A 20,196-nucleotide genomic window follows, 5' to 3' on the forward strand; every position below is an offset into this window, starting at 1 on the left:
AATTACCGAGAACAAAATCTTCCGGGCTTTTGTTTTTCCTATGAAGAATTCCCCGTCTTTGAGGGGGAGGGGCACCGCCCCTAAATCTGCCCCTGACACCAGCCGGCCTATAATGCGTACCACTGCACTGTACGGCGTCCGTCATAGCTCAAGTGGAGCTTCGGGGCCCCTGACTTCGTGTATACCACATCTATTCTTCAGTTTTTTTTTGTTAATTACCGCAATTTCTCCGATATCACATTTATTCCTTAGACATTGCGTGAGGAGCACGACACCGGTAATTCTTGTTTTGGTTTTACTTCCACAAGCAAAATAAATTCACGCTAATGGCTTCTCGCCCGCGCCCGGCTCCGGAGCCTGAGCTGGTGTTGGAGTTGCAGCTGGATCTGGAGCCGGAGCTGAAGCCGGAGTTGCAGCCGCTGCGTCGCCCACCGCTTCGGGCTTTGCCGCCGCGGCCTCGGGTGCGCCCGCTGGTCCGTGCAGCGCGTCCAACTCCTCTGGCGGCACGGACGGGTACCCGTGGAAGGCCAGGAACTTCTCGTACGCGCGCCGAGTTGAGGGTTCCTTGGGGCCCCACGTCACCAACGGCTGCAGCGCTTTGGCCAGATTCTGACGAAAAACAAAGCAAAACACGGGTTTGCAAACCGAACATTTGTGTGCAACGGCTGCAGAAATGGATTCCCATCGACCGCACCGATTTCGACTGCTGCTCGTCTGCTACTTCGGTCGAGTTTACGTAGAAAACTCTGTATTCTATATTGTTTTTCCAGACTGACCAGACAGAAAACAGCGGAATTATGTGACGGATTATTCCGCAGCTCTTTTTTTCTTGCGGGAATTTCTGAACAGAAGCTCATGAAGTTGGCCGTGGTTAAGTGGAGGCGAAATGCGATGCGCCCGTGTATTGTTCGATGTTTGCTTTTACTTCAGGGGCGTTTGACGTCTCAAAGCGACTCAGGCTATGAGGGGCGCCGTAGTTAAGGGCTCCGGATAATTTACACCACCTGGGGTCCACGCAAAAAAAGAGAGAAAAGATCGCGAAAAGTGAACGGTTGCACAGTTGAACAACCACTGAAAGTGATGTTTGTACCCACAGTTTAAAATTTCTTCGTGGTTTTGGATTGAAACTATTTAAAATTGCGGGGTCGTGGGTCCGGATTCCACCGGCTACATGTGGTTGTTTTTTCTTCTACTTTCTAATCATTTACCTTTCAGATTAAAAATGCTTAATTGCTTATTTTCCATTGGTCAACACCGCAAATAAAATATAATTAAAAAAAATTGGAGGGAACACATAAGAACGTTGAAATTCGGGCTTGTTGGTTCATACTTCGGAGCAATAGCACAAACAGGACAAGGGACAAAAGAACGAATAGACACACACAGCGCTGTGTGTGTCTACTCGTTCTTTTGTCCCTTGTCCTGTTTGCGCTATTGCTCCGACATAAGAACGTCTTGCTGGGCAAGTTCGTAACTGTTCATCTTTGGTTATAGGCGCGAAAAAAGACAGAGCACAAGGCAGAAACGGGGCCTTTAACGCTACGGCTTTAAAACATTTTCCTATGTTCTCCTCGCTTTCGGTAACTGTCGGCTTTCTTCACATGTTCAACCATGCAGTAAGGGGGATTGTTCCCCTCGCAGCTCCAAGAGAGGGACTACGAGGGCTGAACCACACGGCCCAGCGAGGATGTTCGAGAGAAGCAGTCTCCCACGGTGGTCAAGAAGGCAAGAGTCGAGCGCTCGTCTCACCAGGCGGCACCCGAGCAGGTGTCGGATGGCGATCGCGACGCCCACGGTGACGGGGCCCAGAACGAGCAGGGTGGAGAGGAACTGCGCCCACTGCGGGTACACGTAGTCGCCGAACGAGGCCGGCTGGTACGTGAACAGCTGCGTGGCGAGGATGAGCTGCGAAGGTGGAGAGAGGGCGAGGCCACGGGACCTAAGTTCTTCGGGGAGGCACGGTGACGCGGAAAAACGGAGGAAGAAAAAAAAAAAACAGAGATACGTGACTGACGCGTTTTCTCTCTTTTTTTTTTAACGCAGGAAAGAATTTATAACGTGTACGTTCGCGGTTTTCTGTTACAGCACGAACATTTCCACGGTACAAGTGGGGCGGAAATAAGAGAAAAGTTACAGAAGGTAGTTGATGAGGGGCTTAAGGATTCGTATGGAAGCTCCACGGAAAAAGTGACGATGATGATGATGATGAGTTTTTATGGTGCGAGGGAAGCCATGGCCAAAGAGTGCCATGGCATAAGCGATTTTCGTCTACACGCGGTGCGGTCAAAGACCCACTTCCGAAGCACTTCACCCCAGCTAAGCCGATCCCCACGGTCCAGGGGAAAGCTTGTGCCTATTACGTCATCGCTGGGTACCCGGCGGCACAGGGGATCGAACCCCCGCACCTCCCGCATGCGAGACGGATGCTCAAATCACTAGGCCACCGCTGCGGTAAAATTATTAATTGTGGTGCGCGAATTTATTCTTTCTAACATATCCCCAGCTTTTGGGATAAAAACTGCGCGATACTTTTACATGGTGGGTCGCATTACCTTCGGCTTTCATTGAATTTGCAACAGCTTCGTATCTGTTTCCTTGCCAAGGAACGCTTTAATTTCTCAGTCTGCTCGTCGATAACAGAGCGAACCTCGAGTGTGACATTTATTTTCCTCTTTTTGCTGCCGCACAAGGAAAGCTGAAAATTACGGGCCATTTTATTTCATTAAATACAAAATTTTCATAAAAATGCAATATCTATATAGCCCTGCTTTTGAGATAGGTTATCTGACACAAAATGAAGATAACAGGGGACGACTTTGTTGCTTGGAGCCCGATGAGACGCGGCAGCAGCATTAAAGGTAAGCACTGAACACAAGCTGGGCACCACTTACGCTGGCCAGGGAGATATTTCGGGCGAGCACATTTGTGAGTAATAATTGCTTCTTATTATTTCTCTAATTCCTCTCTGTTCACAACAATAAGCACCATGCATATTTAGGTTGGCTCATGCGAGAATAAATACAGTAATATAGTGGGATATACACAAATGAACATGGCCGCCGCGGTGGCTATGTGTTTATGGTGCTCGGCTGCTGACCCAAAAGACGCGGGATCGACCCCGGCCGCGGCGGCTGGAATTTCTTTGGAGGAGACATTCTAGAGGCCCGTGTACTGTGCGTTGTCAGTGCACGTTAAAGAACCCCAGGTGGTCGAAATTTCCGGAGCCCTTCACTACGGCGTCTCTCATAGCCTTAGCCGCTTTGGGACGTTAAATCCCATAAACCAAACCAAACCAAATGAACGGAAAGAGAGCGCCCAGATGTGACAGATTTAGAATACGCTCCTTACTCTCTTTCCCACGTGGAGGTACATTAGAGTAAGTACGCAAGAGCGAAGAAAGCACTATAGCCGTTTCAAGCTCGCTTGGTTTGAACTTAGCCGACCCCACCATCGCACAAAGCAGTTTACTTTGGCTGTAAAGTATGCATCGCCACATTAATTATAATGCTGCGGCAATGCCAATGCAACTGGAACCGGCATGCATGTAAAGGTGGGTTCAATTTGTGCGGAGAGCGTTATTGTTCCATAACCGAAGATAATAAACAAATAAATAAATAGATAGTCGATCAATCAATGACTAACTCACTCAACTCATTAATTAATTAATCAATGTGCCATCAGAAAGAAGCTTCAAGCGCACACGTCCCACATCAGAACAACAGGTTCATTTTTTTTTTAAATTGGTTGAACTTACGCTCAGGACAATGGGACACACGAACTGCCAGCAGATCTTTACGACAGTACCGGGAACTCGTCGAAGCATGAATTCTATGTCAAGGGACAGACGCCCCACACCTGGGCAGGGGAGAAGAGACATAAGTTAGAGAGAGCTTCAAAAAGAAAGAAAAATAAAAAGCGCCCTGTCCGCATCGACACGTGGTACAACGAGCTAGGAAAAGAGGCAGTGGGCGCTCTCATCTAGACGCTAGAATCAGTGCTACCAGTTTAAGAAGTAAACCTTCAAAGTGTTAGCACACCGTGAGCATCGCAGTAAAGAGCATGTCACGCGAGTGTCAAGCGAGTTTAGCTTGGCCCTGTTGTAATCTTTGCGTATCCATTAGTTCTTTCTTCCGTTGTGCGCAACCAACCAAACAACACTAAAAAACAATCTCATCCTACCCAGCGCAAGAAATGAGAATGGAAAGCTGCCAATCTATTTCTCATTGCTTTCTGTCTAGAACACGTTAGCGAATGAAGTAGGCTGTGTTAACTGAATTATTGCATCACATCAGGAGAATACAAACTAGTTGATTTCTTTTCAATACCTTTCAACTTTGGATTATGTCTATAAACGTCATCTTCTTTTTCCCCTGTGTCTTTCTGTAATATGTGTAGTGTCCTAAGTGGTGGAAAGCTTTACCACTGCTCATTATGGTATATTTTCGACTAGCAGTGTATTACATGGTGAAAACAGCGTGGAAAAAACGAACGGACGACGAAAGACACAACACAAGTGTATTACATAATACGCGCATTTCTCTTCTTGAACTTCGTTTTTGTTTGATCCTCGTGAGCCTGGGATTTCTTACCTCCTTATATATTATTTCTAATAAAGAAATCGTTAAGTGCCGCTCGAACCAAACCGGTGGAGCTCCTTCAACACTTCGCGGCACTAGCCTTGAGAAAAAAAAAATTTTTAAGGGCACCTAACTACCTTGTGTGTTAGCAGTGCGATAGCATTAGAAGCTATTGATGCCTATACCGGAAGTGATGTCACTTCCGGCCTGGTGACGTCACTTCACTCCAGTCAATGGGCGATTTTTATGACCGACGACACTTTTACATTTTTTTTTCGATGAGGCTTCAATGCTACCGAATTAAAGATTACGCTGTGGTTACGCTTTGCTGCGTAACGTGCTGAAGACAGAGTAACCTGTAGCTGTGCCTCTGCCTGTCTTGTTTGTACCTTTAGCATCGTGTCGACGCTTTCCAAACAGAAAGGGGGTGGGGGGGGGGGGGGGGGGAGGTAAAGAGGAACTAATCGATGTCGCTTGGGTTACGTGAGCGCATGTAGTGGGGTGGAGGTGTGAGCTGCCACCTGTGCGAAATGTTGTCGGGCGACCTGAGGCGTATCTTCCGGGTTGGGCTCCTTATAAATGCTTTAGCTGTATAAAAGGAATTATGGGATTATGCAGTGGGATTATGCAGTGGGAGAGGTCACGTCACTGGACTGAGTCGGTGACGTTATTCAAATGCAAGGTCAAGGAGAAAGATATCAGAATAGTCAAATTCTCCCCATAACGGGGCTAGAACCTGGCGATCCTATAAAAATTTAGGCTTTTTTCTTTCTGTTTTAATTATTAATGCTGGGCCTCTTTCAGCGATTTCGAGCAGATTCCGTATGCTACTGTCTCTTTTTAATTATAATCTGCACACTGCTGTAACACTGCTTCTCAGAGCCGCGATACGAAGTCGCTGACGCCCGTGCACAAACTCTCACGTGACGCGGAATAGTCGACGCACCATAGATGAGGGGCACAGAGATGGACTCGAACACCGCGATGATGAAGAGCATCTGGCCCCCAATGTACGTGTCCAGCAGATTGAGGATGTACATGCCTCCCTGCGCGAAGGAGGAGCAGAGAGCTCAGGAGAATGCTTTGCTATTGAGAAACTGCCGCCAACTCGGTGCAAGCTTGTAAAAAAAAAAAAAAAAAATCCGGGGTACCCACCCTGGTGGTCATGGGAATCCCCATCAAGAATCCCGCCGTGCAGACGCAGAAGCCCAGAGCTGTCAGGTGCTGCTGGCAAACGGGAAAAGCGTCCTTCAGGGGAGTCAGGACACCTTCGACCAGGCCGAACTGTGGGAGCGTAAAAAAAAAAGAAATGGAGCGTAACATTAAATACAGTTGAATTTCCGCAGCTGATCATATTTTTCCGAACCAGACAACAGCGTGTCGTTAGGCCATGGTTGGTTTTAGTGTTCCTCTATGCATCGAAGCTGCAAGGTGATTGACCGCGACATCATAGAAATTGGTCGACGCCATTGGTTGGAAGGCTTCCTTTCAGGGGCACTCGCCGCTGCGTTCTTGAGTTTCACCCGACCAGAAGTGGGCAACCTCACGACGTTTCGACCTCACAAAGTCGACCTCAGCCTAAGGGAGTGAGCTGAGGTTGAGGTAAAGTCAGCGACAGCTCGAACTTCTGTGAGTGGGGTCAAAAAATAGGATCTGAATCTCACACATAAGTTTGAGGTCGATTGAGATCGTCAGTCGGTGAGGTCGGCTTGAGTGGTCGCTTTTTCCATTGTCAATGGACACTCTGAAGAGTGTCCATTCCGAAGCCTAGTTCAAGCACCCCCCTTGAGGTGCGCAGTTGTGTTCGGTTACCCCGTTGGAAAACGGGATGCCGCGTCCCGCTCCAAGCTTTCGGAAGCTTTGCCGTAATGTCCTTTCAGCCCGAGCTGTAAAAGGGCTGAAGGCGCAGAGACTGCCTTACGTAGGGAGCTCGCTTAATTAAGCACCCAGGCGCGCGCAAAGAACATAACTCATGGTTGCCCAGTAGCTTCGAGTGTCTGATGCCGCATAAAAATGTGCTCAGCGCAACAACCAACTAGGACAATCCACGCTGAGAGGATGGGCCAAACCAATAGTGCTTCGTCGAGTTCATGCCAGTTCCCTGGGCTTACGTCACTGCTGCAGCTTTCTATTTGAGAAGAAGGGAACCCCCTGCACATTACACCGCTACGTGACGGAAAATGGAGCAGTTATCGTTAGCAAGGAGACATAAACAGCTCGGAAGAAAGACACCCGCTAAAAGGACGAAGAAAGAGCAAAGAACCCAGGACAGCCAGTCTTTTTGATTGCAGTCCTTAGCTTCAACTCGAACGGAATACTTACCTATACTCCCATTACGTAAATGAAAACAGTACATGTAAATGGCCTCTCGACCTACCTTTGGTATCTTGTATACGATATATGATATATATGATATGTAGGCGCCACTGACGCCACTAGACAGGCGCTGCAAAGCGGTTGCGTATTTAAAGTTTCTTCCAAGAGGCAGGCGTTGGTCGATTGGCATAATACACATAAAAAAAAAACAGGCGCACATACTGCCAACCTCTCATGGCCACCCCTCATCCAACTATAATGAGGTTTAGAATTGCGCCTTCCGGCGCAATTTTCTAAAGGGGATATTCAAAATTCCGCAAGTGCGCTTTCTCGCATAACAAAGTAGTCCCAAACAAGATGGCTGACTACGCGTTTCCAGCTGAAACAAAGCAATAAAGACTGGTTTTTTGTTTGATTCTTCCAAAATACGTTTCTTACATTCTATCCACACCTTTAGCGCTTGTCCTGTAGCCCACGTAGTTCCTTTATAGCGAAGTCGGCCATCTTGTTTGGGGCAACATGTTATGTGGGAAAGCGCACTTGCGGAATTTTGAATATGCCCTACCTCTGCGCCTGAGCAGTGGTAGGTGTGCGCCCGCACCAAGCGCACTCCCCCGTAGCCAACTGCGCATGCGCAATTTCCGCCTCGGAAGTGGATCCCGGTAGCTTATCGCGGACGGCAAAGTACTAAAACTCTGTGAATGACTAGAGACTTGCAGCACAGTGCAATTCGCTTCGCAAAGCGCGCATGTCCGCTAGGCGCAAACTGCGCATGCGTCAGGGGAGGGCGATGTTGGATCTTCACGGAAGTGGGTCACGCTGTTCTGAGTTTGTACTGACTCATGGTGACTTCCAAACGCAGAGTTGGAGCACTTCGGGAGTAACGTTTCCTGCTCTTTTCGGAGCAACTGTATTCCAAAAGCAGATCTGAGCCACGGATCGCGTCTTCCACTCGTAGATAGGGAGCGGTTGCCGAGCCGAGACTGCTTCGTGGAGCAGTCGGGACTGCTCCGCCGAAATCGGCGGAGTCGACCGGAAGTTTGCGTGACGTTCTTTGTCAGCGGCGCCCTTCACTTCCGGCGGCTTGTCGCGTCCGCCGCGCCGGCTCCGCGCTCCGTAGCAGACGATCAGCATCTCCCGCCGGTATGGACTCAAAAGTGAATCGCGCACAGGCGCTCGCTCTGCTTGACGACAGCGAGTCGGAGAGCAGCAGCTGCGGGAGTAACCTTCACTGCCTCCACCTCTTGCAGCTACGCTCGAAAAGAAGACGACGCGCACGCTAAAAGCGCGGGCAAGCGCAAGAAATGACGGGTACTTCCTCGAGCAGTTCGAGAGCGCCACCAACATGCTCTGGCCAGAGCAAGTGTACTCCAATCGCAATTTCAGGTCGCGCACTCTCCGCCGGATTTAGGCGCTCTGTCACAGAGCGTGCAGACCGCTCCGGGCCTGCGATTGGAATTCACCATCAGTACTGAATCTGTGCTGAATCCGTGCTGAATCAGTTGCCGCTCTGAACTGTATAGAATCCGTCAAAATCCGCACCAGAACAGGAGCGCACCTGTAAACAATGGTAAGCGCACCTCGGAGTCTACGGCGAGAAAAAAGAGCATGACGAAGAAGGCGACGGCCCAGAAGTGCGAGAATGAGATGAGGGTCACCGCCTCCGGGTACGTGATGAAGGCCAGGGCGAAGCCTGCGCACCGTTCGTACAAGTACGTCACCACAAATTTCACCTTTTTACGGAGGACTTCATTTACCGAAGAAAAAAAAAAGAGAAATGTCTCAGAACTTCGCATATCCAACTACACAACGGCATCGGAGAATAGAGGGGATCCGCGCTGGTGCGTGCAAGTGTCGATCGGAATGGTCAGTGCGATAAGCGGCCTTACAGTCACAGGGCAGCAACCTAAGAGGTTTTAGCTCTTTATGAATGTCAGCCTAGGTGCTATATCTGCACTGGTACACAGTTGTGCGGGAGATTCCAGTGCAAAAAAAATTCTAAGGTAGATAATTTTACTGCGTTGGCAATGCGACAGCACTGGCAGCTGGTGATGCCTGTACCGTAAGTGACGTCACTTCCGGTCTAGTGACGTCACTGCTCTCTAGCCAATCGGAATGCTCCCGTCTAGTGACGTCACTTCCCTCCAGCCAATGACAATGTTCGGTTCTGGTGACGTGAATTCCCTCCGGGCAATGGGCGAATTTTGCGACTGACGACGCATTTCTTGCCCCATGGGGCTTCTAATGCTATCGCATTAAAAGCCAACGAGCTCAAGTGACGAATTATTTGACTCCCTTTCTATATTCCTGCCCAGAGTGCAGCGCAGGCGAGTGACCCACCTCCCGAGGCCACTTGGGACACCTCTTCGCCGAGCATGAGTGCCATGTTGCCCAACACGGAGAACACCACGATGCCGGCCACAAAGCTCACCAGCAGGTCGGCCAGGGCGATGATGTAGACGTCCCTGGAACGTCATTTATGATAAACGCAATGGCTTATATTGCCGCAATATGAACTAACTAACTAACCAACCAGCTAATAACTAATAACTAACTAACTCACAGCATCAACCTTTTAGGCTTTAAGAATGGATGAAGTAACTCAGCGGACGAGCTGCAGAGCATGACTAAAGACCGCAACAGGCTAAGTGGAGTGGTGGGTCTAAAAAAAACATGGCTGAGGCTTAGCTAAGGTTAAGCCTAGTCAGATGCGAAGCATATTGATGGCTAGGCTTGGTAATACATGGCTTTCCTTGGTTGACGTTCATCCCGCTCTTCATCGGTCTCTGTGGCACGCTGAAGCTTTCGCTTCTCGTTCAAATCAGCCCTGCTTCTAGGCGGCATCCCAACACCTGGCCGCCTCGTAAGTGCCCGGAGAGCGAGGTAAGCTCAGCTTTATACCGCTGCTGTAGCGTCACGTGGTCAGCTGCAGCGCCTCTGATGTGGAGCCTCCACCGCCGCGGCCGACCGCGCGAGCCGGCAGCCCATCTCTCCTCTGCTGTGACGTCATGTTGTCACGTGGTGTCACGTGGTCACGCTAAAGATCAATGGTAGCTCCACCGCCGCGCTCGACGGGCTGTAGTGTAGCTCTAGTAATATGCTTCGCATAATAATACACAGGAAGCTAAAGTTGTGTACAATGGTCTGACAAGGGAACAGCAGTTTGCGATGGAGAGCGAAGCATTGGAAACAGAGAATACATCTGTTTAGGGCAGGTAGTGACTTCAGATCGGGACCATTGGAGTGAAACAGCGAAGAGAATACGAATGGTGTGCAATGCATTTGGCAGGCACTTTCAGGTCATGAGTAGCAGCTTACCAGTATCCCTAGAGCGGAGAGTATCTAACAGTTGATTCTTGCCAGTACTGACCCACGGGGCACAAATGTGGAGGCTAAAGAAGAGGTTTTAGAATAAACTGAGGACACTGTAGCGAGCTATGGAAAAAAAAATACAAAAGTTACGTTGTGAGACAGGAAGACAGCAGAATGGGTCAGAGAACGAACACGAGTTATGATTAAGAAGTCTAGTTTCCCGCGATTCTGCGATTCCACGAAAACTCACGGATTTAAGAATTTTCGCGGAACTGTATGTTAGCAGCCACATTCACATTTTTTATGCCATTGCTGTTATGGACGTCAGTCGGAACGTCAGTACAATGGAAAAAATGATTACCTTACCTTTATATATTAATATAACGTGAGATGGAAGTTTGAGAACTGAGGATACTTTTAAAATAAATATTATTACTCCGGGGCTAAGGTTGCATCAGATACCTTGAAAAGCTCGGAAAAAGTATTGGCACTATATCCGCACCTTGGTCCCGAATATAAAGCAAGGTGCGCGTTTTGAAGCATTATTCAATGTCTCCTGCGGAATATCGCGGATTCTTTGTTCTCAATTCGCGAGAGTCAGATTTTTTCGCCACAGAAAGTTAGGGTCTTTGGTTATGATATCCTAGTCGAAATCAAAAAGAATAGATGGGCGTGGGCAGCGCCTATGCAGAGGTGGCAAAATACCGATCGTCGTCAAGGGTAACGGAGTGGACTCCAAGAGAAGGCAAACTCAGGAGGCGCTGTCAGTTAGTCGGATTGGTGGATGATGTTGGGAAGTTTGCGGGGATAAGGTGGCCGCAATTGGCGCAGGGCAGAGTTAATTGGAGGTGTTTCTCCAGCAGCAGCCTCAAATGTAATGATGATGATGAACTGCTTTTAATTTATCTTTCTATCTCCCAGTGGTGCAGTGTAACACGACTGTACATTTTGTTTTCCTCACAGCACAGCTGATGTTGTGCACGGCGGCAAAGACCCACCTGTAGAGCGTGTTCCTGAAGTCGTTGTAGCTGCCGATGCAGAGGATCACACCCTGGCTGACACTGAGGGAGAAGAACACCTGCTGGGCCGCCTTCTGCCACACCTGTAGGAGGGGGGAATTAAGGAAAAGGTTGCTGGGAGGTATACGACGCTGTGAGAAAAACGAATCCCTTAAAAAAAAATGGGCTGAGTAAAAGGCTGTTTATGTATAGTTATGGCGTTGAGAGCTCACATAGAATCCCATGCATTCTTCGAGGCCATCTCTTTCTTGGTACACGTATTTCTTGCGCTTCACCAACTAATTTGAATAATATTACATATCCTTCGACCTACGAGGGCACGTATGTACTGTAGACTACATGTGTCCATATGTGTATAGTTTTTCCGTGACATCACAGGCTCCATCTTTGGGCGCAGAGGCTGGCTTCCACAGGGTATACGACTAAGATGGTGGAGATGGACGGTGGAGCTATTGCCGGCAGAATCCGCAAGGCTGACCCCACCAGTAGCTTGCAACAACCTCAACCTCAACTTCAGCATCAGGTGGCGATAAGAGAATTAGAAAAACGCCCATGTTTTTGCCGTGCTTTCTGGCCACAAACATGTGAGCACAGTGCATCGTTATCCGAATGATGTTTATAGGTATCCGGGTATACGGTTTACGTTCGCGGACGGACGGACAAAAACATGCGGAAACGAGGAAAGCGACGCAAGATATTGAAAACATATGTGTTTAAAGGATTCAATAATGCTGGTTTTGCCAGTACTATAAACTGTTCTATTACTGCGGTGTTGGACCAAGTAAAACTGCAGACCCTAATTTTGAACAGACGACGGACAGTTTAACATGGGAACGAACGTAGCCGGTGCTAACAGGCCTGCTAGAACGCAGGTCGTTTGCATGGGCTGGTGCGTACCCGGAAGTCCAGGATCTTGGCCCAGTCGGGGAGGAAGTAGAACTCGAGTCCCATCCAGGCGCCGGGCAGTGTCACGCCCCGGATGAGGAAGGCGCCCAGAATGAAGAAGGGAACCGTGGCAGACACGACCACCACCTGCATGCGTACTGTATTGTGGATGCTGCTGAGCGACGCCACGGTGCACTGACGCGTCGCTGCTCATCGTGGGCTGCTGAACCTCTGCGACACATACTTTTTCCCCCTTTTCAAATATTGCGTTCATTTATTTATTTCAATGCGAACAAATCGGCCGGCGCGGTGCTACGTCGACAACGCCAACACTAACGCCGCGAGAACAAGGAAACGTGCCTTTAACAGTTGTCTCTCCAAAAACTGGCGCTATAAGTGCTGCGGTCATTGGGTCCCGGGGGAAAGTTGAATGTTTTCAATAAAATAGAAGCTCAAGTAGAAACTCCGGTTCAGCTTGACAGAATACTCAACTTTCAAGAAGGACTTGTCTAATTCATTCATTCATTCATTCATTCATTCATTCATTCATTCATTCATTCATTCATTCATTCATTCATTCATTCATTCATTCATTCATTCACGTGTACAATAACCTTTTTCAATAGCTTACTTCCCGCTAACATCCTCACTGATTGGTTCACTAGTTCAGTTAGACTATAGGTCTTTTCATTTCAAGCAATATGTCATTTGAGCCTTGCGGCAGGAGTTGCATTCGATGAGAGCTTCTCTGAGTTCGCCAAGCACATATTTGATTGGGAAGACCAAAGCGGAGCTCAAGCAAAAGCTGCTGATTACAGCTGTTCTCCTTATTTCCCTTATCTAATCGACTGCGCGTACTGGCGGCATTTTGAAGCGAAAAGCTTCACTAGGCTCGTCAACACTGCGCTTCGCGTGAGCCACCCTTCGGCGCCGCCGCGGCGTGCGCTACGTCGCCACTTCTCCTCGCCACCGGTTTACCCCTCGCCGCGGCCGCGCGGTCGCCGCCGCCGTCCCAAGAGAAGGTTCTTTCGCAACGCGTTGCGAGAACGCGTGAGCGGCGGCGGCGGCCATAAAAAAGGCCGCGCACTACGTCGCGCGCCAGCTGCTTGCTACTACTCTGATCACCGGGCCATCTTTATGGTTATACAGAAAGTGCAAGACATTGTGTCCATTGAAGGAGAAGAAATAAAGAGTTTTTTGATAGCCTTGCATAACGATTGTACAAGCTTTGTATACCTAACACAACACGTTTTGGAAAAGCTAGAAAGCTATACCCAAATTGTAACCCTATGTATGAAACCTTAAGCTAAACCATGAGCATCGCCACGAAGCTTTTCGCTGCGAGATATCCAGGCTTAACTCTTTAGCTAAGCCTCAGCCCAACTTTTTTCCATTGCAGTGTTTGCTCCTCAGTTTGCAGGCGACCACGGCCGCCCGAGTGCGATGGCAGCGGTACACGTCCGCACCTTGCCGGAGGACTTGATGCCCTTGAAGACGCACAGGAATATGCAGATCCAGGCGATGAGGAGGCAGACGAAGAGCTTGGTCTGGATCTCGCCAAGCTCCTCGATGCCGCCGCTCAAGTTCACCACGTGCCTCCTGCGGACGCATCGTCATCGTCACCACCTATACTCCGCCTCACAAGTCATTTGCAGCGCTGTGAAGGCTACGGCGATATGAGTCAGTCAGAACGGCGCGCTGCGTAAATGTGTTCCTCCGTTACCCTCACCACGCGACTGGTGGCGCCATCACTGAAAAGTAGAGAGCACCGGTGTCTAGATGCTGCGCGCAGGAAACTCGATCGGCCGACTCGGTGGACGCCATGTTTAAAAATGGCGGCGTGCCTCTTTGCAGCAAGCCTCCGCAGTGCTGTGTTTGTTCGAACTTTCTCTGGTAATTTAACCAGCGAACAGAAAGCTGGCCGTAACTTCAAAACACCATCGTGAACTAGCTTTTTAGCAATTGCAATAACTTTGAAAAATATATGAAGGAAGCCAACAGTCACCGAAACAAAGGAGCACAGGGGATTTTTTTTTGCTTTAATTTGTGGTGTTCATCAGTGCGAGATTAATACGCTAATTATTTTTAATGATAATTTGATAAGAAAGCAGAAGAAAAGCAACCACATGCCGACGGTATGATCCGAACCCCCGACCTCCGAATTTCGCGTCCGGTGCTCTATCAACCGAGTTATGGCGAAGGATGTCTAATCTTCTGCTTTTGGGATATTTGTGTGCAGTGAAACCGAAACGTGAGTACGTTCACCAGAGCCACACTCATCCATAGTGGCGGACGTCCTGTATTACCGCGAGTGCCATATAAGAAACAATAGTCATGACAGTGCTCAAATATTTGAAGGAATATTTGTTGTCTTTCCTTATCCTTGATTGGACGAGAGAGCTCTACTTTTCACAGTACTACAAACTGCTCGTGAGATGGAGCATAACCGGAGACAGTAGGGAGAAGAGGAGGGAGGGAGGGAGTGGGGGGGGGGGGGGGCTTTCGCATATCTTTTAATTTTTTTGCAGTTTATCATCGGAAGAAATAGGAAATGGTGTGATTATCGCATTCAACCTCCCTCCCCTCCCCCTTTTTCTGCGCCCCTAAATGCACCCGTGTACTGTGCGATGTCAGCGCACGTCAAAAAGGTCGAGGTGGTCGAAATTAATCCAGAACCGTTACGACGTCCCTTATAGCCCACATGTCGCTTTGGGACGTTAAACCTCACATACCATACCAAAGACGCAACTAGATCAGGTTCATCTAAATCCCATGACCACGAAGCGCACGTTATCGAGAACCTCTACTCAGTGGCGCAGCAGGATAGCACTTATCAGCTAACTGACGAATTTAGAGGATTTCGCTCACGACATATAAAATAGCTGACGCCGACGTAGACGCCGTTTGGCACAAAGAGAGCTCCATATTTATATTTTGCAAACGAATCCTGCCGCTCACCAGAAGAACTGCTGCGTGGCCGGCTCCGTGCCGTTGGTGCAGTTGGCGACAGTCTCCAAGTAGATCTTACGGGCGACCATGACCACCCTGCCCCGCGACCTGACCGGCACGGCGTCCACGTCGGAAGAGTTGTGGTGCTCGAACACATCAAAGAGCTCGTGCTCGATTCTACTGCACGGCAGGCGCTGTGAGTCATGCAGCCGAGTACACTCATAAGATACGCCGCACACCTACTCATTCAATGGCGCATCAATGTTGGGAGAGCAGACGAAAACAAGGGCGATGACCACACAGCGCATGCGCAGTCAGGCGCCAACTCCGTTTGGTAGAGCACTATACCTTGTGGGTTTCTACGTGGACACAGGCCACCACCCACCGCGGGTTCGAGCTTCGCGCGAGCCAGGGGCCCCGATCAGCCGTCACCACACACACTGGGACACCGATGCAGTGCACTCAACCTCCGCTGGGAGGAGAGCGATTCACCGCAAAGAAATAGGCCTCCAATCTCACAAAGGAGACGTTTATTCACGTCGTCCTTCAGCAGTACACACACACTCAATCGTCACCCCGTCCCGGGGGCGCGCGAGGAGCAAGGCTCCGCTGCGCGCACGAAGCGACTCGAGCAATGTGCGCCGCTAGCACGCCGCTGCAGGAGAATGTCCCCGTGGCAGTGCTGTGATCTCTCTCTCGTGTCGACCGTTGGGCCGGTTGCGAGAGAGAGTGGGCAATCAACGCAAGGTACGCCTGTCGGAGGTCGCTGGACCCCGCTGGACAGGCTCGAGCCGCTGCAGGTCAGAGGACACGTGCGGGCGAGCTCGAGTAAGCACTGGTCCGAACGGCAAAGGCCGGCACGGACAAAAACAGTAGCGTACTGTCTCGGAGGGATCTCTCTCTCTCTGCCCCGCTCGGACGGTCGCGCGGCGCGCGGCCGCCCAAAGCGGGGTCCCGAATTCCCGCCAAAAGGCGCCAATGGCAAAGGCCCTTGGGGAGCCGGGGCGGAGCTGTGGCTAAATGACAGTGATTAGTCACCCAGCCGCCTCTCCACCGCCTGAGGCGGGAGCAAGGGAAAGAGGAGAAACAACGCGGGCGGCCGGCACAGCCGCGCAAAGGCGACGGCGCAAAGCCAGGATTCCCACATCCTTTGGCGTCAGATGTACTCTGCTCCCTCCAGAGCTCTCCGAGTCTTTGGCATTATTTACATAGGGTCTATGTATAAAAAAAAATGGCGGTCCGAATGAGCCGAAATCCGGGCGTTCCCAACTGCTGAAATCTAAAAGCTCTGGATACGCCTTCATGCCTTCTTTTAAACAGCGTAATCATCATCATCATCACCGTCACCATCGGTGTGACGAATGTGGGCCGGGTGTTTTTGCGAAACATAGTTCCGTGGTCGCCCTCTCCGCTTGTCGGAATTTTCCACTGCGGTAGACAAATGTGGCGTTGATTCTAGCTCCCTTCTAACCTGATGTACTCGGAGCTGACAGACACGTCTATACACAACCAACGCAGCTGGCAACTTCTGCCGAGCCCGTCACCGCTGGGTACGTGCCGTGACCAGGGCACCTGCTAACTCGTCCATGTCACGTGGTTTCATGACATCACATACATCGTCGACCAATCAGCACTCGGACACGTCACATGATCCTGTAACATCATCACTGTATCGACAAATCAGCGAATTTTATGACTACCTATGCCGTATTTTTTCCGTGGTGAGGCGCTGTTGCATTAATTTGTTCATTTATTTATAGTACCTCACAGGCCTCAGAGAGCGCTGGGTGAGGAAGACATTACAAAGATGACGCATAGAATTGCGCATGTAGGCTAACAGAGACATCGAAGCGATACAAGGCGATTATGCGATACAGGAAATGTGCACGAGGTCAGGCTAAAAAGAATCTGGCAACTGGGAACAAAAGTTAGTATAAATCAACCATGTAGCATACCAGCGCACAACAGAGTTCTATAGGAGCTGCATCGAAAATGCTGTTAATAATGTCGAGGCAATTAACTTCGAGAATACTGCCATGTTTGCCATAATACACATGAAATTTATCCGGTTGGCGATCGTAGCCAGAGGACACGGCCTCCCTGCCAAACCCTTTCCGGCAATCACAAGTAATTTAAAGCACGCGATTATTCATTCCGGCATCTCAGCATGAAATGCGCGAAAAATGAATTTTTCGAAAGCACATAGTAGTCATTTAAGGTAGTCGGTATAAGGACGTGCGCTGTCCGGGGAGACCTTGTAAACGATGGCTAGGTAAACAAAATTGTCCTTTATGTGCAAAGAGAACCGAGACGCCCAGGAATGTGGCTGAATAATGAAGGACGGGGAGGTAAAACACGACCTGTGATCAAGTTGTCTGCGGACTGGCGCGTCGTGCTGCAACAATTACCTGTGCGTCGCCGCGCACGTAGCAGTTTTCGTCCGCCCAGGCGGGGTCGCAGAAGGACCAGGGCAGAACCCTGAAGCACGAGTAGTAGGCGTACAGCAGCGCGTAGGCCAGGATCACGTTGTAGTAGATGCTGATGCCGAAGCAGGCGTACGGCATGCACAGGCCCACGCCTGCGCGTACTCGTGAGATCACATACAGGCCTTATTAATGCGAAAGCTGGAAACGAAACCCGGCGTCGGCGTTGACAAGCAGCAGTAATCCCAATAATCCCAGATGACGTCACCGTGGTGCTGTCACGTAGTGGTGACGGCAGTCAGAAAGACAGCGAAAACGGCTTCGAAAAGAAACTGTTTATTGGGCACACCTACGCCCATGAAGAACTGACTGACTTGGCGGCGGCACAACAACAAGCGGTCGTCGAACAGAATGCCCGCCATTAATTAATTTAATTTAATTTAAATTAATTTAAAGCCGACAACGAACTTTCGTGATGCGGCGAGCAAAGTATACCAACAACAGTCTGGAACAGAGTAGAATCAGCTCCGGCTTGGCGCGATCAATCTAGATAAACCTGGCCGCATATTGCATCACAAAACGAGCGATAATGCCGCATACCGGCAGATTGGAGCAATGAACAAACCATTAAAAAGCTTTGCGTCAGTATCAAAGAGAAACAAATTTCATTTTTAAAGTGTGTGGAAATATAAGACTTCCAGACCGCGAAGCGAGCACGCAACCCTTACGCCACAAACCCGCGTTGCTTTCTGGCGAACTAAGGTGAACCTAGTACATGCATTGCCTTACGACTGTATGCTAATGAGTAGGGGTGTCATTAGAAAGGAAGAGAAAAAAATAAAAAATAAAAACTAAATAAAAATCAAAACAACTCTTTCGCATTCAAAGAGCGTAAGTAGTCTTATGTGCCTTCTGCAATTTTTATTGCGGCGAGAGAGATGTCGGAACACCTCCTCTCTGGGCTGTTGCAGACCGGTTCCGCTGCCGCTTCCACCGCGTTGTGCGCGAACAGCCCAGCGAGCAATATGGCGACGCCCAGGCAAAGGTCTATGTATAGACTTTTTCATGACCCTAGGAGCAACCGTTCTTTTTTTTTAGACTATGGGGAGAGAGGGGAAACTATTTCCTGTTCTACGAGCCCAGTTCATTGTCCATTACGGCGGCGCCTTTTGGCCTCTTTATGAAGAGCTCTATACCGCCCCTGGTACTATCGCCGCCCCGGTGTGGTTCCACAAGTTAGCGAGCGGGACCTGTGGAAGAGGGGACAATACCTTGCGCCAGGGGCATGGACTCGAAGGCCTTGACGGAGCCGCTGCTGCTGAACTGCCCCAGCACCAACTCCATGTAGTACATGGGCCGGCCGATGGCCGCCACGATGGTGACGTACGGGATCAGAAAGGCCGCTGCGGTTATGCGTATACACACGGGGTGTGTCGCGCGCGTTCTCGGAAGTAAACACACACAAACATGACTAGTTGACACGCATGTCTTGAACGCGCGCTTAACTACCACGTGACCCGAGGTTCCCCTTAACTGCGCATGCGCAATTCAGGCCAACGAAGACAAGGATTTGTAGACGGCGGCTGTTTATGTGCAGTTGAACGTGGTTCAGAGGAATCTCCAGTGGAAGAGCAGATGTTAATCAAGGGAGAAATTGCTCATCAGCATCCGAATGCTAGCAGTCCGAGTTAGCTAATGAGGTGGAACGACTGCAGTGCTCCACATCTGAACAGCCCTCGCAAAAATGCGCAGACCGGTGAGGTTGTTATAAGGCTGCTATAAGGAAGTTGACTTGCCTAGTGCCAGGAATCAGCAATCCTTGGATATGCTTAAAGATTTCCGCAAATATCCATGCAACATACCTAGTGTTAAGAAATAATAATGCATCAGTGCTATAGTATACTACGCAAGAAAACGAAATATTTAAAAATATTATATTTAATAACAAGAACACGAATACTGCACAGGGATATTGTGACTATTATAGAATAGAGTAATACAATTACACAATAGCAAAGTCGGTGCACGTTAAAGTATCCCAGGTGGTCTAAATTTCCGGAGCCCTTCACTACGGCGTCCCTTATGGCCTGAGTTGCTTTGGGACGTTAGATCCCTGTAAACCATAACCCTATGCTTGAATGTGGACGGCACTGGGCCGTCAATACCGAAAATGCTATCGATCCAAATAATGTTTGCATGTGTTTCTTGAAATCGCTAAATAGAATTTCGTTGACGTCATGACTGATACAGACTGATCGATCGCCGCTTCTAGAGAAGCACCAGCTGCGTGCCAGGATGCCGCGTGCGTACCTCCTCCGTTCTCGTAGACGACGTAGGGGAACCTCCAGATGTTCCCCAGGCCGACGGAGAGGCCGACGCAGGCGAGCACGAACTCGATCTTGTTTCCCCAGCGTTCCCTATCCGGTGTCGACGCCATCCGGGTGAAGAATGGCGTCCGCCCGCCTCGGATATTGTGAACGCTATATGTGGCGCCGGAGCACCTTGGTCCTCAAGCTGGAATTTTCAATGCGTGGACACTGTAGTTCAAATCGTCGCCGACGCAGGCGCTCCAGACAACAGCAACAACTCCGGCAATGAAGGAAGAAGGAAAGTTAGGCGCTGTAAAAGCAAAAGGCAACAAAAAGTTGAAGGCGAGAGTGACAGAAGGCTGAGCTTGTCCACAAAATTTGATTCCTGAATTTCGTAGATTAAGTT

The 20,196-nt window shown here is 49.6% G+C and overlaps 1 protein-coding gene across 1 annotated transcript; it reads right to left on the reverse strand.

Moving 5' to 3' along the window:
* Positions 1-318: 318 nt before the first annotated feature.
* LOC149334984 (sodium-dependent proline transporter-like) lies at positions 319-20,092 on the reverse strand. Its single transcript, XM_089553693.1, has 14 exons — positions 19,792-20,092; positions 18,753-18,884; positions 17,467-17,636; positions 15,068-15,252; positions 13,576-13,708; positions 12,122-12,256; positions 11,204-11,307; positions 9,234-9,358; positions 8,474-8,586; positions 5,733-5,861; positions 5,524-5,623; positions 3,755-3,855; positions 1,750-1,905; positions 319-609 (listed from the first exon to the last, which is right to left on the reverse strand). The coding sequence occupies exons 1-14, from the start codon at positions 19,916-19,918 to the stop codon at positions 319-321; spliced, it is 2,001 nt and encodes a 666-aa protein (XP_089409819.1). The 5' UTR covers positions 19,919-20,092.
* Positions 20,093-20,196: the final 104 nt, after the last annotated feature.

The sequence above is a fragment of the Amblyomma mixtum genome, chromosome 7 (assembly GCF_055824585.1).
Source record: "Amblyomma mixtum isolate Tamu chromosome 7, ASM5582458v1, whole genome shotgun sequence".
In the NCBI taxonomy this organism is placed as follows: Eukaryota; Metazoa; Arthropoda; class Arachnida; order Ixodida; family Ixodidae; genus Amblyomma; species Amblyomma mixtum.